The 25,567-nt window shown below is 54.8% G+C and overlaps 1 protein-coding gene across 1 annotated transcript in view; it reads left to right on the top strand.

The window, feature by feature from the left end:
* The first annotated feature begins 251 nt into the window (after window positions 1–251).
* The window catches only part of RBPMS2 (RNA binding protein, mRNA processing factor 2), a 51,890-nt gene continuing 26,574 nt past the window's right edge, over window positions 252–25,567 (top strand). Inside the window, exons 1-2 of the mRNA XM_029958805.1 lie at window positions 252–303; window positions 2,923–2,966. Of these exons, the coding sequence (XP_029814665.1) occupies window positions 252–303; window positions 2,923–2,966 (96 nt within the window). The remainder of the gene's footprint in view (window positions 304–2,922; window positions 2,967–25,567) is intronic.

The raw sequence follows: 25,567 nt of genomic DNA, 5'->3' as shown, positions 1-25,567 counted from the left end.
CCAGGAACGAGGCTAAAGTGGATAAACTTTGCAGCTGTACTGACAACTCACTGTCTGTCCTGAAACTTCTCACTTGAGCTGTTCCCAATACAGTGTTTTTCCACTCTAATCCCTCTCCACGAGGCAGACAGGCTTAAATATCCAAACACCAAGTATGGAGCTGCACTGTCAGAACCACCTGAACCGCTGGGGATCACAGACTGGTTCAGGCTGGGAGAGACCTTAAAGCATGTCCACTTCCAGCCCCTGCCATGGACACCTTCCACCGGACCAGTTTGCTCCTGTCCAACAAGGAGCAACAAGGTTACAAGCCCTGTCCAACCTGGCCTTGTAACCTGCCTGTGCAGGCTGCAAAGCAGCTACTAAAACCTGGCATTCCTGAATGCCAAAAACAAAACTCACAAACGCAGTTACAACACAGGCAGAATCCCCCAAGGATCTCGGCTTCCCACCTCCTACCAAAACCATCTTTCTACAGGAAACACAAATATTCTTCCTCCACTTGTTTCTTCCTCCAGGTTCGCTAGGCTGGGCTCTGGCGCAGGGTTCCCATGTGCCATGGCTTAGAGCAGGGACCTCTTGGAGAACAGGCTACTTAAATACACCAGAAGATGTTCGAGGTGGAAGCCAGAGAAGCCGGGTGTTTTGTGCTCCCCCGGTGTGCCCGGGGCTATCAATGGGCCAGTGTGTGTTCAGTAGTAGTAGCTGTGGAGAGGATGACAAAGCACTTTGTACCGTCCCCACCCCCAGAAAGCTGTTGGCAGCTTTGTTATTCCCTTCCCTCCTCCCTCACCCCCCAGCCAACAATGTACTATTGATAGCTCTCTCCAACTTGCAGCCAAGGCATGGAGAAGCTGGATAATGAAGTGGAGTTGTGGGAAAAAAAAAATACATCAAACAGAGAGGCAGTAGTTTTCATGCAAAGCAGCTCAAGACACTTCCCAGTTTCGCTTCCTCTGACACATGCAGAAGTCAAAACACAAGCCCCCTTCAGCCACCGAGCCCTGCCTGTGGCACTGCCCAGACCTGCACACCACCACTATCCCTCCAAAATTAGGATCCCTGCACGTCACCATTATCCCTTTCCAAAATTAGGGTCCCAAGAGCAGCACCCTCAGGGTGTATTTGGGGCACAGACTAAAAGAGGTTTTGCTTTCTCCAGCTCCTGGGAAAAAGTTCACGCAAACACCCAAAACGTCTGATTCCTCCATGCATCCGTGCACCAACAGCCCACTGCAACCCTGCTCCCTCAGGCCTGTTTGTAGCTTAAAAATTAGGCTTGTGCTCCCTTCTGACCTCTCTCCTCCTTGAAGAAGCTTTCCCACAGCTTGGTTGAGATTAAGACCTTTCCCTGGAGAAACTCCTCAGCAAAAGTGGCTCAGCTGAGCCCTGCCCGAAATGGGAAAGGGGAGCTGGAAGCCGGGGTTACACTCTCATCCCGCGAGTGTAATTTTAACTCCCTAAGCTCCCAGCGATCCCAACCCCGTGCCCTGTCCCTGGGAAGCGCAAAGGAGACCTCAGCAACTTGGGAACTCCGTCACGGCTCCTTAGCGATCCTCGCACGCGGAGCCACGCCGGGACCAGCACCTCGGGGGCTGAAATCCCCACACTTTCCTGTGTTTTAGGGGTTTTAATTGTTTTGAACACTTAGACCAGAAGGAAGGATCCAAAGAGCTCCCCTGACACTGGAGAAATGACGTTCTTTTGTTTGTTTTCCTTTCTGCCCCTTTCCAAAACGGGCTATGGAGATGCAGCTGCACTTGGCCCACAATAATAACAATATATTATTATTGCAAGACACATATCCAGGATCTGAGGAGCAAATTGCAAATAACCATCTGATGACCACAGCACAGGTCAAGCATCTCCCACAAAGGCAGCAGCCAAGAACCGGGGCTGCTCCGTGCGCATCCTCTGGGCTCTTATCGGCGACAGAGGCGCAGGAAATGACACTCTGGGGACTCTAAACAAGGAACAGACACACGAGATAAAATCGGTCAGCTGAGAAAAATACACAGATCCTGCAAGTTGGTGCCTGCTGATCCCCAACCTGCCTGGAAAAAGCCACCTTCCCGCAGGCAGGAAGAGGTGCGGGGGGTGCGGGGAGGGAGCGCCAGGACCGGTCGGCGAGAGGTGTTCAGGCCGCGGTGAGCCCAGATCCACCCTCGGGGGGCTCCTTCACGGGGAAGCGACGCCTCAGTGGGGATTTTAATCGCGTAAAGGCGGAGCGGCCTCCCCGCCGTCCGCGGCCTCCCCACCGCCTCAGCGCCCTGCCCGCGCCCCAGGCCCGCCCGCCACCCGCCGCGCTGCGGGGCGATAGGACAGGCGCCGCGCACCTGTCCTGGGTGTTTTATCATCCTGGGCTCGGCTCCGGTCGGCTGCGGCTCGGGCTGGTCCGCGCTGGTGCCCGGCTGCTGCCCCGCTCCGCTCCGCGCTCCGGACTGACCGCGGGGCCCGCGCGCCGACACGCCCCCGTCAGCGCCCGGCCCGCCCTCCCGCGCCGCGCGCGCCCGGCCCCGCCCCTCGCCCGCCCGCCGGCGGCGCGGCAGCCTGGAAACCCACCGCCCCAAACAAGGCGCGCGCGCCCCGGCCACCCCCCCGCCGTGATGTCACCGCCCCCCGGCGCGCACGCCTCGCGCGTCTCCTGAGGGGGCGAGGGGCGCGCGCCCGAGGCTCCAGATTCTCCCCTCAGAATCCGGTTTCTCCTCAGGGACCGGTTCTCCCTTCAGCATCTCGGCTCCCCTCAGCCCCCCCCCGGGGCAGGTCTCACGTAGTCCCTAGGCCCCGGGGCTGGCAGCAAACCCAGGGGTGGGAGCAGGGCCGGCCGCCTGGGCTGTGGGAAGTGACAAGGCCCCGGGTGGGAACTGGAGCCGAGGTTATGGGAGAAGAGGTTTGGGAGCATCAGGGCCGAGGACTGAACAGCCGAGTGTTGGTGGTGCCACACGGAACAAGCCATTGGCGCTGAGGTGAGAGATTGGGCAGGGAGATCCTTCCCTGTGAGAGTGGTGAGCCCTGGCCCAGGTTGCCCACAGAATGTGGCTGCCCCATCCCAGGAGATGTTCAAGACCAGGCTGGATGGGCCTTGGAGCAGCCTGGTCTAGTGGAAGGTGTCCCTGCTCATGGCAGGGGGTTGGAATGAGATGAGCTTTAAAGTCTCTTCCAGCCCAACCCATTCCATTCTATATCCTGCTTAAAGTATGGGGCTGGTGCTTAAATGTGACCTGGGATGCCAAAAGCTCATAATCTGGATGAGTAGGAGCTGGAGTAAGGAATGAATACATGGATAACATGATGTGGAGCTGCCCATGGCAGGGCTCTGCAGGGACTCTTGGTGAGCAGTGTATCCATAAGAGAAAGGCAGCAGCAGTCACGCAGCCAAAGGTGAGGCTCCTGGAGAACCAGGCAGAGTGAGGAAACTGTGAGGTTCAGTCCTGCAGGGCTTGGTGGGTGCTGAGCCTTCACATAGGGTCAGGGATCGGGAAGCTCTTTGGAAGAGAAGCTCTGGGAGACCCTGTGGATGCCAGCCCTGAGGGCTGAAGTCCTGGAGAACCTCACACTGACCCACCTGGGCAACCTCAGCCCTGCCCCATGCCAGAGCTCCTGAGTGGCACCTGCAGCAGCCTGGGGTGCAATGCCCTGGTGGGTTCATGGACCCTGGGATCCCACAGGCAGCCCTGGGCCTGGGCTTCCCGGTTCCCAGCGCTGCCCTTCACTCGGCAGGAAGGGACCAGCTGTTCTGCAGAGAGCTGGACACCAGCCAGGACCTGAGTTCAAACAGAGCCCATTAAATGGCTTTTCCCCCCTTCCTTCGCATTTCCAGCCCTGCTTGCAGCCGTGGTTCTATTTATAATGCCCAGGAAAAGCAAACTGAGACTTTCCCACAGTGCCGGCTTCTCAGGCGATTGTTGTTCGGGAAGCTGGAATGTTCGTGGTATTATTTTTGTATCCCCCCGGGAAGGGTTTGTGTTTTTTATTGCGTGTCACTCTGTGTCCCCATCTGTGCTGAGGAGGAGAGTGTGCGAAGCACGAGGTCTCTGGTGCTGCTCATGGCTCTCAAACACTTTGCTGAGGTGCTGCTGGTTTGGGTGTCTGTGCCCATGAGCCTCTTTTGGGGTGGGGGGTGGGTGCTCTGAGAGGTGTCCTGGTAGCCATGGGGCTGGAAGCCACAGGGGCATCGCTAGTAGCCCCTGTCTGGGTGCCAAGCCCATCATGTCACTTGCTCTGTGCCTCAATGTCCCCCAGGCAGGGAGGAGGGAACACAGAGAATCCTACTGGGAACAATGGGCTCATCGTTCCTGCCCTGCCTGGGGTTCCAGAATCAAGATGTGCCCTTACACTGCAGTTTTGGGGTGGCAGAGCCATCACAGGAGGCTGGGCCTGACAGCTGGGCTGTGGTGTCACTGTTCATGTGGTGCTGCTGCTAGCAGAGGCCAGCGGGCTCCTTTTTTTGCCTTTCTTGGCCATGCGAGGCCATTCCCTGCACGAAGCTGCTGTGGGATATTCTGGGCACGGCTGGACAGTGGCAGTTCCGTGCTGCTCCTGGGCTGAGGCTGGGCAGGTGGCTCCAGCCTCTCAGAACTGCCTGATGTTGGGATGGAAGCTCTTAGGTGGGAGAGAGGCAAGGCTAAGGTGACGGGAAGTTGATCACTCAGTCATAGCCTTGTTGCGCACAGGGCTAACAGCAGAGACACTGCCCAGGTATTCAGGGCCACGGAGGCAAGTGGGGTCCCTGTGGGATGGGCTGTCCCTCCAACATTCACTCTGTGCTCTTCTTTGGCTGCAGTCCTGGATCTCCTTGTTAGTGAGGAAGCTCCTGGAGCGGGTTCACCCGCTCGACAGCTCCGTGGCCGTGCAGTCACAGGGGCTCTCGCTGACCTCGCCATGATGCAGTCGCTCAGATAAGGGAAACTACAGCGCTGCAGGGGGAAGTTGTACCAGGGAAGCGGTGGGATGCAGCCCTTCTCTGTGCCTGTTCCCCAGGGATTACCACACACTTGTCCCTTGGCCGTGCCCTCCTTGTGGGAGTGGAGGTTGGGGGGTGTGTGGTGGGTACCATGTATTGCTGACGCAGTTCCTCGGTACCTGCAGCAGCACTGCATAGCTGGCTGTGCTTAGAAGTGTTGCCTAATGGAAAACACTTCCAGAGGTTTCCAGACAAAGAGGGAAAAGGGTTGGTAGCTTTAAATGTAATTAATACCCTGTAGTTATTTAAAAACATCATTAGAAATGTGTCATTCAGAACTTTCTAGGGCTGGACATGTATCCAGGGATGGAATTATGTTTTCGTCAGCACCTTTTCATCCCCCTTCTGTGACTGCTTTTTTTGCTTTTTTTTTTTTTTTTGACGTGAGGATCTTGTTTTCCTAAGGGAAAAACAAAAATGAACACTGCCAAGGAATTTTGTTTTCATACCTCAGTCCTCCCAGCCCTGCTGCCAGCTCTGTCTTCCTGTGCTGACACGTCTGTGTCTGTTATAGCCTCAGCAGTACCAGGAGTTTTCCTGGGATTTTGGCTCCCTGTGTTTTGAGGTGAGCTGTGGATAAATTCCCTAAAGCTGGCCCATCTGTGCGGCTGGAACTGTGTCTTGAGTGCCCATCTCCAAGGTGGATTTTAATTGTTTGAGCAGTTGAATTGGTTGGTGTCACTCACCCGTGTCTTTGATCTGCTTCACATCTGTAACAACAAACGAGGTTCCTTCCAGGCCATGGCAATAGTTTTCTGCTTTCCCTTTATATTTCCAACAGGATGAGTTGATTCCTTGGCAGACCTGCCTGGAGCTGGGGGTCAGATTGAAGGCACGTTGCTGACATCAGTGGCTTGCTTTTTTAATGAGCTTTGTCAGAATTCGTTCTTTAGCCATTAAGCGGTGCCAGCGTGGAGTTCATGCATGAGCTGAGCTGAAACCTGCTCGGTGTGAATTAGTGATGAGGGAAAAGCAGGTCAGGGAACGTCTTGTTTCAGAACGCTGTGATAACCGGCGTGTTCCAAGGCCCGGAACCAGGGAATGGGCAGAACATAGAAATCGTGGCAAGGGATGAATTCCCTCTGCTGTGCCATGAGGAGGTGTCGCCCCTCCTTATGCCAGTGGGATGTGTGTCAGCACCAAGGGAAGGTGTTCCCCTGTGGCACGAATCTGGGGGTGTTGGATGGGCTGAGGAGCTGGATGGTGTCAGGGGGATGAGCTGGTGATGTGATGTGGTGGCCCAGCATGAGAGGGTCTGTCATGGGCTTGTGTAACCAGGGCTGTGCTCCTGGAGGGTGCTGTGTGCCAGTGCCAACACCTTTGGAGAGGGCTCTGCTGGGATCTGCCACTGCAGAAAACATGCCAGGGAGAGTCCCTGGCTGTCCCTCCAAGCACCAGTGTTGGGATGAGTTGCTCCGGAGAGGCCAGCAGGGTTTTTACCAGCAAGCACTGGGAAAAGGCAATCCCTCCACCCATGGTGATCTGGCACAACAGAACCAAGGAATGGGGTGTGATGGAATGGGGTGTGATGGAAAAAGTAATCCATGGCCTACAGCTTTCCTGGGAACGTGTAGGTGTGAGTTTGAGGCATGTGGCTCCCAGCTCCGGCCTGTGTCAGCCGAGCTGGCAGCAAGGAGCACCTGCAGGAGCCAGGGTTCACTCCAGAGGTCACCTCTTCCTCAGCCAAAAGTAATACTTGTGTGATTCCCTTCCAGTGCCTGTAGCTCCTCTGCGTCATCCCTGCTGCTCTGTGCCCCAAGCTCTTTTCCTTGGCTGCTCGTCGAGTAGGAGACACTCCAGGGTACTCAGTGCAGCAATGGCTTGTGGCACAGAGACAAAAAGGGGAAAAATCAAGGACAAATTGGTGAAAAGGAGCATACAGGAAAGGCCTCGGGTGGTGGGGAGTTGCCTTGCTGCTGGATTTTGCACATCTGAATGCAGCCAGGGCTTTCTATTCGTTTTTTTAAAAGCTCTTTCAATTATTTTTACAATGAGCTCATCTTTCCTGGCACATCCCTGCTCCCTGTTCATTCCATACCAGGCGTTGTTCACTTCTCTGCAGTTACCCACGTGTGAGCTGGGAACAGCAGCTCCACTGCTTATCCCTGGAGAAAAATAGGTCTTATCTTGGCTCCTTGTAGGTGCTGTGGGAAGGTGGGATGGATGGAGCTGGGGGTGTTTCTGATGGAGCTGCCTGAACTTAACCAGAATGGGGCCTGTGTGCTGCCTCTGCACAGCAGGACTTGGCAGAAGCTGGTTTGCTGTCTGGTTTTGGTGCTTTGGGATATGCTCCTATGAATGGAGATGGCTTGTGGAAAAGGCTGAGTGGTGTGTCGGTGATGTTGGGAGCCACTGCTACTCCAGCCAAAAATCCAAAAGGCCTCTTGGAGCTGCGTTGTTAAGACCATGAGTGACTGCACACTGCAAGGGCCATTGGAAAATTAAAGTGTTGCATCTTCCCAGAACATTTTGTGGTACCTGAGCAAGGCTTCTTAAAAATGTCACATGGCAAGAACTCAGAACTGTCTTGGAGGAGCTTGTTTTGTGTCATTTGTCTTAACCTAGGGCTGTACCATAAAATAGGAAATCTTGGAAGTCCCAAATCTGAAAATCTGAAGTCCTTAAAGTGCTGTCCCAAAGCTCTGCCCTGGTGAGGTGACACCAGCAGCACCGTAAGCCTGGCTCTCCCCTTGTAAGTCTGGCTCTCCCCTCATTTTCACATCACAGCTTTAAGCAGACTGAGCCTAGGAGTAGGTCTTATGGGTCCAACACCAGGGGGTTGGTCCCATCCTCCAAAGGGGCTCGTGACCAGTCTCAGGGATGCTGCACAGCAGCACCAGTGGCTTGGGCCAAGGATTTGCCCCCGGCTGCTGAGCTCTTGTCTGCTGACACCTCCTGTGCTGGCGGTGCAGCCGTTGGAAACAAAGAGCTGAGAAGCTTGAGGACCTGTCCAGGCAAAACACCTCCCTCCTTTTGCTTTAATAATTTTGTTTTTCTCAATTCTACCCTCCCATGATAATGTGTCTGGGCCTGTTTCACTGCACTGGATCACTCCAGTGAGCGTTCAGTCCAGGTCTGGGATCCACATGTTTCTAGAACCTCATCCTGATTCTGTCCCCTTCCATGTCACATGGACTTTGCCAAGGGGGCTTGAGGATGCACTGGCTGCAAAAACCCCAAACCTGTGTGCTTGGGTTCTTCTCTCCCGTGGCTCTCTGGGCATGTGGGGTGTCTGCTGGGCGCGTTTCTGTTCCGGTGCAGCCGGATTCATAAAGTTCCAGTTTTCGCGGCCCTGCAGGAATTTGCAGGCTCAGTGAAATTGCTGGGGGCTCCCTGCAGAGGCTGGCTGGATGTTCACCCTCCAGATCATTTGTGAACAGAGGCAAAGGGCTGATGGAAGAAAATTTTTCCGCAGAGCTGCCTGCCCTGCTGTGGCCTGGGAGCCCACACGCGGCTCCTGGCTCTTGTCAGCAGCTGCAGCATGTTCACCACAAGCCAGGGCACTGCTAACCCTTAGGTTGCTCCTTTATATTATCCAAATACTGTTAAAATTGTCCTCTGGGTAGTTTTATCATTAATGTCTTTGTATGTAGGTGCTTGTCTCCTTGAATTTGTGCTTTGTGATCTAACAGATAGTTTTCCAAATGATGCATTATTTACAATATGCTAAATTCCTTCCTTTGATATAAACTTACAATCCTTTCCTGTTTCAAATCTATAGAATATAGGAAGTGTTATTTGAACACAGCTTTGTACAAAGAATGGAGAGAGGAAAGAAACAAGGGGGGACAGGAAAAGGGCCTCCTTTTGGAACAGAAACACCTTTGTGTTGCAGGTGATTCCAGCTGGATTCGTCCTGGTGCTTTGCCCACCAAGAAGAGGAAACTAAATGCCTTTGTCTTCAAGACCCTATGGCTAAACAGATTTCCAGAGACTTCTCTCCTTCAGGATACCCAAACATGCTGGTCTGGAACACTGTTGTCATTATGTGCAGGGGGAGTCTCCTGTTCCTTGGGCTCTAGTTACAACCTTCAAGTGATCTCAAGCTCAGGGAAGGTCTAAATGATTTGCAAGAAGAAACTTGAGAACATGCCCATCAAACAGCAGAGTCAGGGATCTATGAGCTGCTCTGCAACACTGATAAAAAGCTTCCTGAGCCGCCTGCATGGAGGGCATTCCAAAATTCAGCACCAGAAGCTGGGTGTAACATGATGTTGGATCTCACCTATGGGTTTGGGGCATGGATAAAGATGCTACACCTGTTGGAAACCTCACTGAAGACCATAGTAGCTGGTAGGATGTCCTGAGGAGGGGACTTGTGAAGCCTCTCGAAGGGAGGCTGGCACTTGGATCCTTCGGATTTGAGGTTTTGAATATCTCTGCCTCGGTGTGTGTGTGATGAATGGTGTGGAACGTACCTGAGAGCTCTGGTGCCCAGTGTGCAAGGGCTGACCCTGACCAGGAAGCCCCCCTGCTTCCTGCCTCCTCCTGCACAGCTCTGGAAGAAGGGATGGGAACCAGTGCAAGGCTGGCAGCACTGACAGAGTGCCCCCCTCAGCCGGCCCTTCAGGAGTGAGGGGATATGGTTTTTGGCTGGAGCCGACCCTGGTCGTTTTACAAACTGTTGTGTAACAGCTCTGCTCGGGGCACAGACTTGTGCTGGACACGGAGCCGAAATCCCTCGGGACCGAGTGTCGCGGAAGCTGCTCTCCTGAGACACCCACAGACCTGTTGGAGGAGGCACAGCAGTTCCTGGCCGCGAGCGGATCCCACCCTGGGTGTCACGGCCGTGGGGAACTCCGCACGGAGGCTGTTCCCAGGCTGGGCTGGCTCTTGGCCTCTCCTTCCACCGGGATCGCAGCGCTTCCGCCACCACGTCCCGGAGCCATCCAGCCACAGGAAGTGCAGCGGGTCATGGGAACCGGCCCGAGGACAGGAGGCTGAGCCTCCGTGAGAGCCAAGCGCCTCGCCCCGGCACGCTGCCTCTGCTCCTCTGGAACGCCGCGAGGGGCTGGGGGACGTGGGGTACGCAGGGTACACGCGGTGCAGGGTACACGCGGTGCAGGGGACGTGGGTACGCAGGGTACACGCGGTGCAGGGTACACGGGGTGCGCAGGGTACACGGGGTACATGTGCCACCAACTCAGGCTCGTGGCCCCTCGCCAAGCGACACCATGTTCCTGCCATCGCCCCCCAAGTGCCTCTCACCAAAGTGTGGGTGCCCAGCACTCCCTTCACCCCATTCCCTCCCCAACCATCACTGCCCCACTGTACCCCCCCGTCTCCAGGTGCTGAGGGAAACTGGGGGACAGGGAGGCAGGTTATACGGACCAGCTGAAATGCCTCATGTGCCTTTTAGCATTTTCTTCCTTTTTATTGAGTGAGGAGCTTCCTTGGAACACTGAAACCTCTGAGAGCTAGGGAATTATTAAAGTGTCACTTTTAGCTCTGACAGCATTTTTTTTTAAGCATTTTTAAAACTATTTGCCAAGTTTTCCTTTCAGTTGATCCAAAAGGGCTATGTTTTGGAGTTCCTTGTCCTCCAGATCTCTCCCAAGACTTGCTGGGGCCATCATCCTGCCGGAAGAGCCACGGGAATGTGAGCACAGCAGTGCCCTGTCCTTGTCCCCGAGTGCAGCCTTACTTGGCCCGCTTTCACCAACAGCCCTGTGGGGGTTTTATGGGATATTTAGCTCAGGCACCATCTTCCAGCTGTTTGCTCCTTGCATTTCCAGCTCAGTCTCTTGCAGTGGGGCTGGATGCATGTGGGGATTGTGGTTTATTTGGGACAGGAGTCTGGGATTGCTTTGAAGCCAAAAGGAGTAGCAAAAGAGTGGGGAGGCAAAGGCAAGATGCAGACAGAGTTATTATGTAGAAATTTCTATTGATGATGTTGAAAAAATAGTGACTTGGTTCTCTGTCCCCTACATTCCCACTAGTCACTGCATTTTCCTCTATTTTATGAGGTTTATATCAACTCCTGCATGATCTTCCTGTGGTCTTACAGGGGCACAGGTAACCTCCATGGACCAGGAGGGTTCCTGGTCCCAGGAAGAGGATGCCAGGAACAGCACCATGTCTCAGTGCCGCTGGCAGTGAAAACAGAGAGCTCGATGCATTTAAATCCCACCTCCTAACACCTGGATCTTGGGGACTCAAATGTATTTTCCAGTGTTTTAATGCCAAACCAGGTTCTCACGAGCCTCCTTCACTCCCCCCCCAAAGAACTGCTGCTGGAGAAGGACACGGAGCTGAGTTCCCTGCGATACCCTGTAACTTTTGTTCCTGTCTCGTGTCTCCCCGCAGTGGTTTCACACGTTGCCCTGCAGATTTCGGCTCTCGCCGACTGGCGTCGCAGGGCTGAGCGGCAGCAGAGCTTCCCAGCCGAGGTTCCCAGCTGAGCTCTCCAGCAGACGTTTCCTTCCATCGCGACGGTTGGGGTCACTCTTTCACAACGAGCGTTTTTCTCCCGAGCTCCAGCTGCGCTTTCCAGTAGGAGGAACCCCGAGCATTGCATCCTGTTAACGTGCCGGCCGGGATTTCGAGCTCTCGGGACTCTCTTTGCTGGACAAACGCACGGTCAGCAGTATCTCTGATTTTAATAGTGTAGCCATGCAGGAATAAGCTTTTTATGTAGCCTCGGAAGCTCAATAAATTAGTGTTCAAGCTCCCTGGGCTTCTCTGGGTGTGGATCCAGCAAGGGAGCTGGAATCTGCTCATCGTCTGGCCTCTCCCAGCTGTCATCAGTGGGGAGGGAACGATGTGGCTTAAGCTCCCAGAGTCATCCCCAGGTCTGGCACATGAACATATGCCATGGCGTTTGTCATGGTCACTGCCCCTCCTTGGCACCTCAAAACCTCTGTGGTGCTGGTGCAGGGAGAGTGTGAGGTGATGCCAGGACCCTGCTGGGCTTCCTGTGGAGAGGGCTTATCCCATGTTTGGTTTTCCCCTCTTCTTGGTGTGAGCAGGGCTCAGACCCACCGGACCCATTCTCAGCTTGAGACACCTGGCCTGGCTGGGGAGAAGAGCTGATGGTGGTCCAAGGGTTTGGCTTGTGGTGGGCACAGCAAGGTTCCCCCCCGGGCTGGGCTGAAGCCCACAGGCTCTTCCCTGGTAATGAGGGGCTGGGGGAGGCCAGACTGGAGCATCCTCAGGGGGTCCAGCCCTGCTGCTGTCCCGTGTGAATGCGGCTGCTCCCAGCCAGCCGGCTCATGTGTGACCACGTGGGAACGTCCTGTCCTGGTGGAGGAGGAAGGGGGGTCAGTGGGGGAACTGCGGGGGTGGGAGCGAAGCATCACCCGGCGATGGGAACTGATTGTACCAAGGAGAGGGTCTTCAGGGATAAATTTAGTGGTGCTGAAAGAGCCCAGCTGGCTCTGCCTGCTGTGTGATGAGCCAAGCGTGCCAGGGGTGGCTGTGGCTCCTGCTGTCATCAGGTGGTAAAGCCCTGGACACCCCATGGGGACAGGAATATGGGGTGGGAAGTGGGGAGTGTTGACCTGTGCAGCCCCAGCCAGCCTAACCCCTTTGCCAATCCTCCTTGGTGGCTCAGTTATTGTTCGAGGAAAAGGAGCTTGGAGAAGACAAATAACCAGGGCTGATTTGGGAAGCAGGTCACCCAAGTGCAGGGTACTTTGTGATGTCCTGCCAGGGCCTGGCAGTGCTTCTTCTTGGAGGAGGGTGTGCCCAGTGCCAGGAGCCAGCCCCAGCCTGGCACACCAACGGGACCCTGAGGAGGTCATTTGCTTTGTTAACAGTGAGGGTGGGGGTCCCATCTGCTGAGCAGGGGGACCAGCTAGGCTTGGTGACACCATGCTGCCACCTCACAGGGGACATGGTACCAGCAACATCCCAGGCCTCACTGAGTGGCCAACCTGCAGTGTGGGAGGGAGCTGTGAAGGGCCGTATTTACATGGGCAATGTTTCCATCTCTGGACTTGATCCAAGGCCAGGCTGGATGGAGCTTGGAATGACCTGGTCTCGTGGAAGGTGTCCCTGCCCATGGCAGGGAGGTGGAGCAAGATGATCTTTGCGATCCCTTCCAACCCAGACCATTCTGTGATCCTCACACAGGAGCAGCCCTGCATGGTGCTCCCTTGGGAAATGGTGCTGGCAGGGAGCCTTTCTCACTGCTTTTTTGTTTTCCTGGGCTCCCTCTCGTGTCAGTCCTGGAAATCCCATTCATCACCTGGATTTTCCTTTGGCATTTACCTCCCTGGCCCAGGTCAGGTGATGTCTTGCTGTTGCAGTGCTTATGCCATCTCTTTTCCCACCATCCTGTCCCTTCATCTCCCTTCTCCTGAAGATATTCACAAGGACACCCAAACATCTTCCAGAAAGGCAGCCAGACTTGGATGTCAAGCTGTGCCTCCCTCTCACACTTCCCCATCCCTGGAAGCGTTCAAGGCCAGGTTGGATGGGGATCTGAGCAACCGGGTCTAGTGGAAGGTGTCCCTGCCCATGACAGGGGGTTAGAATGAGATGGGCTTTAAAGTCCCTTCCAACCCAAACCATTCTGGAATTCTGTGATTCACCTTGCACTCAGCATGTTGGATCAGCTGTGGCAAACCAGACTCTTCCAAGAGAGCCAGGCATCTTTCCTTCCTGCTGCCTGAGGTTTTCACAGGTGGGTTTCTGCCAGCCCCTTTGTGCCGAGCAGACTCACTTTGTGCTTCTTTCCTGTCACCATGTTATTAATTAACCTGGTTAGTCACGTAACCGTAGCGCTGGACTCGCTATTGTTTAAACTGGTGAACCCAAACCTTGATTCACTCCCTTCTCTCTGCTCCGAGGTACTGCAGCTCCGTGGAGGGGGAAGTTTGCACTGTCAGCTGCCTTGGGAAGAGCTGAAATTCAGAGGGCAGTGAGGGATTTGCAGGAGGAGAAGGAGCCTTGGTGCAAACTCCCTGGGGCTGTAGGGCTCTGGGTATTCCTGAAACCTGGGCTTGGGTTTGAATGTGGTCGGCTGTGGGGCCGAGCTTTTGCCGCTCATGTGCCAGCAACACCGCTGTTCCTTCCGCCTCGCTGAACGGCAGCCGGCCCGAGCCGGGGCCTGTTTAATTCAGCAAGTCATAAATTCATAATGCTTATTTACCACGCAGTTCCATCAATATTTGATAGTGGCCACCAGCCCGCCGCAGCACGGCCCATGGAGGAGAGGGAGGTGGCTGTGGGGGGCTGGCGATGGGGCTGGCATGGAGTGGGGCTGCCTGTGTTAGTGTGGTGGTGTGGAGACAGAGCTGGAGAGACGTGGGCTCCTCCTCCAGCCCTGCAAACCTGCCAGTGGTGGGATGAGGCCATGATGGCTCTGCGGAGAGATGCGTGGGGGCCGGGCTGGCAGCTGGAGGCTGTCAGGTCTTGGGAGGAATGGAGCAGAGAGCCAGGCACAGAGGGGACGTGGCGGTTGTTGATGAAGAGGGAAATTTGGACACCTCGGAGGACACACACAACTTGATTGTCCCCAGGGTGTCCCAGGATGACCATGGGGGCTGCCCTGTATGTACCACTTGATGCTGGCTCCACTCGGCAGAGGTCTAAGGATCAGCGCTGTGAACTCAGGAAGCCCCTTGACCCCTGACCCCGGCTCACTAATTGACTGCGGGGAGGGAAACTGCCCTTCGTGGAGGGGTGAGCAGGAAGGAACCTTCTCCCTGAGAGCTGCTGAGGCTTCAAGGAGAAGACGCAGGCAGGGGAGTTTAGCTGTGCAAAGACAATATTTTGCAGTTCACTCCAAAAGAGCTTCTTCCTGCTCATGGATCTTGAGCGTTTTGCCCATCGTAAGCAGAAGCTGCTGCAGTCAGCAGCCCCCCCACAGCTCCTGCCGGAGCCGGGCCCCTGCTCTGCGCTGGCAGTGCTGAGGGTCTCGTTTCTTGCTCTTTTGAAGGGGGCTGCTCTCTTCTGCCTGCCCTTAGCCTGAGCTCCCCCTCCCCTGGTTGTGTGAAGGTGATGGAGGGAACCAGGTGCAGGCTGTACCCTGGAAACCCTGGACTTGTCCAGAAGCCATCCTGGCTTCCCACCTAACGGCTGCCATGGTGGGAGGACAGTGTGCAGACCGGGGGCTCTGTGGCCAGTGGAGCCTGATGGGATGTGACAGCTCCAGACAGGCATACAGCTGCAGGTTTCCATCACAGAGGGGACAGGGCCAAGGCAGCTCGGAGGTGCCTGGTGGGTTGGTGCCTTCTCTGGCATCGCTCAGCAATCCCTGAGTGCTGGGGCCATGGCACGCTGCCGATAAGGTGGCCCTCAGCTCCCGGCACTGCTCTCTGAGTGGTGCTCTGCTCTCCCTGCTGTGCTGAGAGAAGCCAGGCCAACCCCAGTGACAGGTCTCCCCTTTTATGGTAGCTTTTATCTGTCCCTGGGGAATGTGGCCCCAGCGCCAGCTGGGCCGCCTGTGGCGGCAGTGGCAGCAGTGCCGACAGCCGCGCCGCCTTCCCTCCTGCTACCCCAAAGTTTCCCTCAGCCAGCCACATCCCTGCTCTGCCAGCTCCCAGACCCACTGCTGCCACTCCCAGGGGATGTAGCAGGAATTAAAGCCCCTTCCCAGCATGCTGGGGTCCAGCCCTGTGCTGACTGTGCTGGTAGCCAAGAGGGCACATGTCGAATGGTGACTTGCAGCTCCATGTTGGATTGGGGACAGCAGGGTGCCCATGGATCCCTGAGTGGATCCATGCAGCCTTTTCTCAAACCCTGCAGCCTTTTCTCTGCCCCAGAGGCTTTCTCAGCTCAGACCTGAACTTTTTGCTCAGGACGTGACTCCCCACACTGTCCTGGTTGTTGCAATACCAGTGCTGGTAGGTCTGTGGCTTCGGGGATTTGGGAGTATGGCAAATGTGGGCAGCTCTGCTTTAATTTAGGGTGAGAAGTGTTTATGGGCCTCATGCTTGAGTCTACACTTCACTGTCCAAGTGGTCAGATCCCTCCTCTTACAGCCTGGAAAGGACCAGATCATGTGAATTGGTGCAGAGGGAGGGGTTTTCCATGACAGCATGAATGTCCTCTGTACCAACCATTGTCACCTTCCCCCTACAGTGAGCCCAACATGTGGGTGACAGTGTGAGAGCACAGAGACCACGCTGCTTGGAGGGGATGAGCGAGATGGAGGTGAGCTGGGAGGAACTGGGAAGATGGGGTCTGCCTTGGCTCTTGCCAGGAAGCTCCTTTGCAGTGTCACAGGATAGCTGATGGATGGCCGTGGTGGATATGTGCATGGGAATGAGCCCTTACTTCTGTCACCCCTGGGAGGAGAGTGGGAAGACATGGGACACCTGCAGAAGAGGTGTCCTCCTCAGTCACTGACCCAACAAGCTGCTTCCAGCCGATCCCTGGCAGCATCCCTGCCAGTGCATGCCACTGCAGGGACAGGGTGGCTGTTTGGTGGAGTGCTCAGCCAGCTCCCAGCCCTCCTTCGGGTGCCCGTTCCTCTGAAATATTCATCAGTGTGCTCCGCTGGAGACACCGAATTGCTCTAAACCTCTCTGAATATTTCATCCTCCTCCCTGCAAATGGTTCTGCTTGGGCTGGTGATGTCCTGGGCTCAGATCTCTCTGAGATAAGCTCCAAAAAAGGCAGGTTGGTGTCCCCACAAGCCTGCCTGCTTGCTGGGGCTGTGACACCAGCCTGCCCCACCATGCTGCCCCTTCTCCTCCTCCTCCTTGCTGTCTCCATAACACCTCGCAAACATTGTGTTTCTTCCCCATGCTGTTTCCATGAGCACTGTTCAAAGTTCTGGCAGGTGAATCCAACGGGGACATTGGGAGCAGACAGCAGGGCTCCTTGGGGTGCAGGGATCAGCGAGGTTCAGGGATGGGCAAGGTTGCCAGGATTAGGGATTAGCAGGTGACGCATGTGCTAACAGTGGGTGCAGGACTGTGGGATGCAGGGATGAGCAAGAGGAACAGGGATTATGGGGGACACAGGCATTAGCAGTGATGTGGGGAATAGCAAAGGGTGCCAGGCTTGGCACAGCAGCTCAGCCTTTCAGCGGTCGACCCTTGCTGCTGAGTGCTTCGAGGTACCCGAGTTACTCATTATTCTGATTAATCCATCAGCAGTTTTGACCAAATAAGTCAAGAAAATGGAAAAATATCTGAAGAGCTTCTTGCCCCTTGCTGTCCTGCCTGGGTTGGGGTTGGGAGCTCTCGCTGCAGTGCCAAGGCCAGTTGCTGCCCCCTCAGCTGGTTTTACTGTGTCTTGGTCACAGGCGATGGAGAGAAACTGGGATTGCCAACCCTGGGGACACACAGAAACATGTCTGACTCCATCCCACTGCCTCACCCCACTCCTTGGGGGGCTCTTTCTCCACCTCTCTGCTCCAGGAGTTAAAACCTTCCTTCTATCCTGGCATTGCTCATGGAAAGTTTATATATAGCCTTTTGTTTTTGCCAGCATCCCCCTTGAGTTTAAATAGCTCTTCCCTGTGTCTGGTGTTGACCCCGGATGTATTTATAGAGAGCAATCAGATTTGTGCTCAGCAGTGAGCAAACCAAGCTTGTGTCGGCCCCTGAGGGAGGCCCTTCCACCAGCGTGGCCTCACGTTGAGCCTTGCCCCTGAGGAGGAGGAGGAGGCCTCGAGGGCTGATGGGGGCCGCTCGGGGGGTTCCAAGCTGGGGCTGTGCCAGGCTGCGCACTGCTTCCTTTAGGGGGGTGCACCAATTCTGGCCGTGGAGCAGCTTTTTGGATTGCCATCATTAGGGTTCAGAGTGAACGCTGGCCTGCAGGACTAGTGCTGCTGCTCCTTTGACACTGTTTCATGTGTGGAGGTGAACTGTGTCTCCGGTGCCACAGGCAACACAAAGCCAGGGCTGCGAGCAATCCTGCGGAATGGTTTAACTCCCCAGGGTTAAACGGGAGGCTCCTGCCACCTCTCCTGCAGCCAGTCAGCTCCCCCCGTGGGTGCCAGCTCTGCTCCCACCCTGGAGGTCCGTGCTGCCGGGCGGCCTCCCCTCCAGCCTCAGCTCTTGACTATTTAAGGCAAATCTCCTCGCCGGACTTTTAAACAAAACCCGGGCTCCTCTCGCTCTCCTCATTTTAAATAACTCGCCTGGCGTAAACAGAATGAGGCATAACACTATAAATCAGGCATTCCCGGGATCTGCCTGGCAGGCCGTGCGCGGGGGGCTCACCAGGCCCCTGAGCTTCCCCAGGAGCTCTTCTCGGGGCCTGGGGGGAGTGATAAGAGGGCAAGAGGGGCTCTGGTGGGGCAGGCGTTCCCAAGGAGACTAATGCGATTATGGGCTGCCGGCCTTTGGGGTAAAATAATTAAGGTTGCAAAATAGTTTCCATCACAGCCCCTCACTTGTCATTCCCCAGCAAGGCTGGAATTTTCCAGGCTGTATTCCCTGAGTGAAAATGAATTTTTCCAGGGAAGTTTGAGCTGGCAATGGTCAGTGATGCAAGGGTGTTTCACAAAGGTTTTGGGGGAAATACCTGGACTGCAGGTGTGAGCCCAGTGTGTCGCTCACAGGGACATAGGCATTTTGCAGCAAGGCTTGTCCCGTCAGCTGAAGGGATCAGCTCTGGAAAATGGGCCCTTGTGCTGTTGGTCCTCAGTGTTTATGCCCTGTGGTCGAAGCAGAACAGAAGTAATTATAGCTTGTCCTGAGGACCAGTGCTTCCCATGATAACACTCTTTGTATTCTGTGGTTTTTAGGGCTTTGCCAAACTTTCATCATGAGCTGAATCTTTCATTCTGGGTGTCCAACATATACCAATTCATTGAAACAGCCCAGTTTAAGCAAGTCTGGCCTTGCTGGGTTTGAGAATTGCGAAGATATATTGCGTTGTTTTCCTGCCAAGGCTGGAAACTCCAAGGGTTGAGACCTGGGGTGCCTTGGGGATGGGAATGGGCCACTAACTGTGCCTGTGGGGAATCCTGGGCTCTGGCCAAGCAAAGGAGCCCTCAAAGACCCCGTAGGTGGTGCAGGAACCTTGGCTGTGCTGAGCATCCCTCGTGTGGGGACGGCACTGGGAGGGTGCTGATGTGTTGTGTTGGCTTTTGCACCCCCCATACAGGAGGGCAGGAGTGATGGTGGAGCTGCACTGCCATCCCTGGCCTGCCCTGGCACTGCCCTCTGCCTTCTCTTCTTCATTGAAAGGCAAGCAGGATGGATGGAGCAGCCTTTTGCAAGGCGACCCTTTGTTTAGCTCTCATCCTCCCCTGACTTGCTAATCCCTGTCATTATCCACAGAGTGAGGAGCAGCCTTCGCTGGGAAGTGTCATCTTCAGGAGGAGGGCATGGATCCTGCTTGGCCAGAGGAGATGGGAGGCTAGAGTCAGCAGGAAGTCTCCTCCATGCCGCATCCATGCTGGGATCTCCCCTGTGCTGGGCAGTATCCTGCAGGCTCTGAAAATGGAGATGTCCTAGACTGCCCTCTGCATTGCTCAGTGCCTGGAGAACAGCTGGAAGGAGGAAGGAAGCTTCAGGAGACTTCTTCCCTACCCTTGAAGTCACCCATGGACACATACCCCAGGGTAGATGTGCTGCCTGAGGGGAACCCATGGGAGGTGTCCTGGGGAAGGACTCGACAAATGAGCTGATACGGGGCTTTTCCAAGCATGTGGCTTCCACGGAGAAAGTGCCACATCCAGGCTCGTCCCACATGTCCCCTCTTGCTCCCTGGCTTGCTCCAGCAGGCTTTGGGAACTGTGGTGCATCCTGGGTCGTCACCGGCGGCAAGGGCGGCAGGGGAGCTGAGCTGTGCTGCGTGTGGCAGGATTGCTCACTTGGGTTTTTGACAATCTGTTTTCCAAGTCGGGAGGTCATGTGTATGTTGGTTGTGTTGCCAAGGATTCCTCCACAACACGTCCTTTTGTTTTGTTTGACAAGGTCTCCAGTGTGCAGAGGGGCTGGACATTAATAACCTTGGTGAAAATGGGACGCCTTTCCCTGGGGAGTTCGAGTAGTGCCTTTGGCGGTGACCTGGGGACGTATCACACAGCACAGCTTGAAGCTGCCCCCCACCTCCTTGACTGTCCAGATGATTAATGGCAAAGTTTGGGAGCATTTCTGCCCTCCATGTGATCCATAATGCCTGTTACTTAAGTATGAAAATAATTTAGCAGAGGATGAGGTCTGTAGAGACCACATTGATGGGCAGAGGTGGCTCTGGTGAGCAGGTTGGGACATGGCTCCTCCACTTGGTAGCACCTGGCTGAGGGATCCAAACCTGGATTTGCCCCCCCTTCCCCCAGAGGGGCCTTGGCCAGGTCTTAGTTGTAGGACCACACACAAGGGCTTGGGACACCAATGACACTGAACATCTCTCAGTGCCCTGGGTCAAGCCACATTCTGTCCCTGCTGCTCCAGCCACCCCTGTGGGCATTGAAGCCGATGTTCTCACTGAGCATCTGATCAAAACCTCAGTCAAACAACCACAGAGGAGTGAAGGGGCAGGATGTGGCCCAGCAGGACTTGCCACATTGTGCTGTGCCTCCTCCCTGCTGCTGGGACAGGTCTGGAGACCATTGGTGCCACTCTGTCAGTGCTGAGTGCCAGGCCCTGAGCAGAGCTGCTCCTGATGGAGGCAGCGATAGTGGGGCTGGGAGGAGCCTTCCTCTGCGGAGCCGAGAACCTTTTCCAGTGATCAGCTCCTGCCGTAGCTCCGGTGAGGTGGGATGGATCCAACTAAAAAATCCCTCTGTTATGGCTGGTATGGGACCACAGGAACCTGGGCAGCTCCCAGCTCCTCTGTGGACAAGGTTGTTGGTGAAGTCCAGCTGCACTATGGGAAGAATTTTGGCCCCTGAGAGTACTGTGGTGGTGGCTTCAGCTGCTCTCCTGACTGAATGGTGGAGGAGGAAACTGCAGGGGATGGACATGGAGGGACAGCCCCGATGCTCCACCATGTCTGCTAGGCCTGGGCACATCTCCTGGACCTGGAGCTGAGACAGCCTGCACCCTGCACTTGGAGTAGTCCAGCTGTGAATGCCCTGTGCGCAACAGCTCAGTGCAGGATGAGTGCAGGAGCCAGGCTTGTGGCCACCCTATGGGGCTGGGCTGGCTCTGGGGCCTTTAATTAACAAATTCTCTATAAAGGATTCCCCCTGGTTTATTCCCTCATAATTAATATGCCCAGACAGTGCAAGTGACACATTAATTATGAAACTAAAGAGGTAACAGTGCATTGTTTCAGTGCTGCACAAGCAAAGAGGAGCACTGCCTTTTTTCTTCTCTGTATTTCATCTTCTAGGCAAAAAAACTACAAGTTTTGGGGCAGGCTAAAGTCCTGTCTTCATTTCCTAGGTGACTAAGTGGTAAATCCCTCCATGCAGCCGTGCTTTTTCCACTGGGAGATCGCCGGCACTGCTGCATCTGCAACCCATCAGAGAAAGCGTTTGGGTTTATTGTTCCCGCTCCTGGCTCCAAACAGGCTTTTCTGTTTGGCGCTATCTTTTTATTCAAATTGTCTAAACACAAGCTCTCCTCACCCGTTTTTGGTCGGGAGCCCACTCGGTGGGTTCACGTCATGGGGCTCAGCGAGCGTCCGCAGAGCTCGGCTCTGGCGGTGCTGCCAGGAGCCGCTCCGAAATGCCCATAAAAGCAGCTTTGCAGTGATCCGATGCGTCTGAGCAAACATTGCGCACACCTCCGAGCCCTTGTCTCTCTCAGTTAACTTCAGCTCGTCCTCCCGGGGGAAGGCAGAGCTGGAGAAGACGAGCGGTGATGTACGGAAAGGAATTAAAGTTTGAAAGCACTCACTGCCGTCCTCAAAGCAGCTACTCCAGGCATGTGATGTTGGATGAGCCCTGTAATTCCACTGCTTCTCTGCCCTGCACCCACTGGGCCACCCAAAGTCCTGCACAGCTCCCAGGATGGGGCTATTTGCATCCTGTCATTCGGTACTCAAATGACAGTCGTCCCAGGTACTGGTTTTCCTGCCATGACTTTCACCCTCTGTCCTTTACTGGTGTAGCCACGTGGCATTTGACCAACAGAAGGACCAAATCCATGGAAGGGGTTGGGAGCTGCTCTTCAGCCTGGCCTCAGCCAAGTGCCATCCCTGCTGTTTGGGGACCGATGCACCAAAGGAGGCTGTGGGGCCAGGAGGAATGGCTGGGCAGGTTCTGCGCTGGGCAGAGATGTGGACTGGGAGGTGAGGAAGCACTGAAGTGGCTGGTGAGAGGTCAGCAAAGAGCTGGGCTGGGTTACTCTGGCCAAAAAGAGGTTGAAAGAGGGTTTCCTCACAGGTTACATCTCCTAGAGGTGTAGTTACAAAGATGGTGTAGTTACACTTCCCTTGATAGTGGCAGATGATGTTACGTGAGGCAACAGCCACACATGGCGGCTTAGGAAGGTTGAGTTGGGTGTTAGGGAAGATTCCTTCCCTGCTGGATGGTACAGCCTTGGGATGGACACTTGGAGAGGTGGGGTTGCTCCATCCTTAGGCATTTTCAAGGAAGGACCAACCTGACCTGGTGCTGGTGACAGTCCCGCAGGATGTTGGATGGGAGACTCCCAAGATCCCTTCCCACCATCACTACAACAAATCTACAGATGTTTGGATGACAATCCATACAAAAAACAGCACCTCAGCCCTAAAGCTTTCACCTGCCTGTGGCTGGAGAGGTCTCTGAAAACTCACCTGAGGTCCTGTGAAGAGTGTTCAGTGACACCAGCACCCAGCTTGCACGTGCCCATCAGTGGTCTCAGCAATGACAGTGGGGTCGGCTAGTCTCACTGCTTGCTTGGAAATCAGGGTTCCTCCATGTCCCATGGTTGGTGGCCTCTTCCCAGCCAGCGTTGCAAATCCCAGTCCAGTATAATTAACCAGAAAGACTAAGGGCATGAGGCAAGAGCAGCTGGAATGGATGGAGGATGGAGGAGAGCAGCAGAGCAGTGCTGGCTGGCACAGGCCAGGGAGATGTGGGGCCTCCTGGGCAAGGACAGGAGGAAGAAAAGTTGGCACCAGTGGCAAGCAGAGGAATTTCTCCCTTCCCTTCCCCATACCTCAGAAATGCTGGAAGTGGCATGGGAGTGTTCTCTCTGCCCTAGGACAAGTGCCAGTGCTCAGCTGTTGTCCCAGATAAGTAGTGAGAAACAGTAAAAGCTATCCAGCACCTCATCCAAAGTGTGCGGCACCACCTGCAGTGGGGTCAGGAGAAACAGGGGCCCAAGGTACCCCCTATGACAACTACCATGATCCCCAAAATGAAATTCATGGCCTCTTTACAGGTGGATGAATGAGGCCTGGGAGCACAGGGCAGCAGAGTGAGTAGCAGATGCAGGAGCCCAGCTGGAGAGAGATGACCCTCCGTTATCACCTTAACTGGTTAACTGGTGAGCTGGTCACCTGCTTGTTGAAGAGTGAGAAAATGTAAGGCTGAGAAACTGTGTGAAAACACAAGATTGTCCACAGCTGGTTGTCATTTCAAGTCCTACCTCAATTTCTCAGCTGATTCCAATCTGTTTCTATCCCAAGTACTTTGTTACCCCTTTCTAACACCTGCTTGCTGGTTGTGAGCACCTCACTCCTTTTCCTTGGTGAGGCACCGTAGTTCCCATTGTTTGCAGGCAGGACTGCACGGTTGGAGCTGCTTGTGTGGGATGTTGTCACTGGGTTCATTGCCAGCTTGTCCACCCTGTTGTGGAATTGATGTGGGAGAGGTGGATGCATCACAGCATTACCTCTGCTCTTCTAACCAGCACATCTCCATGGATGTAGTATGGCAAGGACAAGGCTGTGGTGCAAACCTTGGCCAGACTGCAGAGCCAGATGTGGAAGGGGCCTCAGGGGAAAAAGTGTTGGTGTAAAAATACATCACTGTGAGACGTGGGTAAGCAAGGTCAAACCAGAGTGTTGCTTGGTTCTGCACTGGATCATCTGGTGTGGCCTCTGATTGCACACTTAAAGCTGAGCATTTCCATGTGGAAGTGGAGAGAATTGTCAGCCAAAACCTCTGCAGAGACATCACCATTTTCTGGTGGACTGGCTCACCTGTACAAGCTGGTAGCAGTGACTGCTTCACGTGTCCACCCCTTTGGGTTCCCAGGGGCAGGAATATCTCCCCACACAGCTGGTTGGACCATCAAGGGCTCCATGTGCTGAGGCATGTGTTGCTGTGCCTCAGCACTTTGGGAGGGGAGAGTCTGCCTGGGTGTGATGTTTATTGGGACATCAAAGGGATGATGAGCCACAAGATGCTGGGACGTAGGGATGCTGACACCACACACAGCTCTGAGGGGTAAGCATGCAAGGAGGATGCTGCTCTTCTAGCCCAATGGGATGAACTTGCCTATAGAATAAACCACAGCTTGTGGCCATCAGTGCAGCAGTGATGTGGCAGACCCACCATCATCACTCCAGTGTGATGGACGCAGCAGCTCTTCTGCTTGTGGCTGGGGTTTTCCTGCTGTGGAAGAAGCAGCACGTCTCCCCTACATGTGTGTGCAGTGTGGCTTCCTTGGGAGTCTGATGAAAACCCGCTGCTGCTTCTGAAGTCCACGCGTTTGTGCCTTCCTCCTCTGGCCGCAGGCTCTGGACTCAAAGTCTGTAGAAAGTAAAACATCAAACCTAAACACAGAGAAGGAGCTGCAAGGTTGTGCTGGGTTTTGCTCAATTAGCACAGGAAGCAAATATTCCTGGTCTTCATCAGGGCGGGTTCACTTGGAGTCTCTGTGGCATGGCAGGCAATGCTCTTCCTGGAGTTACTCCTGTGCAGCCTTACGCTGGGGATGAAGTCATGGGGAAGCACAGCAACCCTGAACATCAGGGAGCCCTTACTCTGCTGCAGATCTGTCCATGCCGAGCTCTGTGGATGAACTGAGGGGTTCTCACTGTTGTGTACAGGGCTGGTGTGTGAAGTCCTCCAAAAGACCACTCTGTAGGACAACATTTTAAATAAATAAAGTGCAGTTTCTTAGTTAAAGAGTGGGGGTTTTCTCCCCTTGTGCAGGTCCTGGCAGGGATCTCTGGCTTAGCAGCCTGTTACAAAGCCTTGGAAAAAGAAGCGGTGGCTTTGCCGCTGTCTGTGTGAGGACTCCGTACACAAACCTGCCCTGCTGCGTGCAGACAGCTGCTACTGCTGAAAGCCTTAACCTCGAAAGCAAGGAAACATAAAGCCAATGCTCCCAGGAGGATGTTTCCTCTCCTCCAACACACCTCTTGCAATGGAACCACTTGCCCCCGACAAGCACTTGACTGTGGGCACCACCTTGGTGATGGTGGTCCTTGCATTGTCTCTCTGGCACTGGCCGCAGAGCACCGTGGGTTGTGCTGGATAATGCTTGTGCATGGGGACAGCTGAGTTTATGGGGTTACATTTTCATAGGGAGCCTCTTTGTAACCAGGTGGTGAATGGAGTCAGAGGCTGGGGCTTGAACAGGGCAGTGGACCCAGGTGTGGTGGGGAAATCGTCTGTGGTTGTCCCCAGAGAGGCTCACACCTCTTCACAACATGCACATGAGCAAAATGATATCCCTGAGCTCCTGCTGGAAGGAAATGATCACAGAGCCAGGATTTTGAAGTGACATTCAGTGCTGGGGGGACAGCACAGGTGTCTCCAGCCAGGGCCAGAAGAGGACAGGGAGCACTCATTTCTTTTGCAGCCCAGGGGACTCTGGGACCCCTTGGGCAGGGCAGGGCTGACACTTCCCCTCACTTTCACCT

This window comes from Manacus vitellinus, unplaced genomic scaffold, assembly GCF_001715985.3.
Source record: "Manacus vitellinus isolate BGI_N305 unplaced genomic scaffold, ASM171598v3 scaffold_16_pilon, whole genome shotgun sequence".
NCBI lineage: Eukaryota > Metazoa > Chordata > Aves > Passeriformes > Pipridae > Manacus > Manacus vitellinus.
Note: the sequence above shows the minus strand (reverse complement) of the source record. Positions and strands in the feature narration are given on the sequence as shown.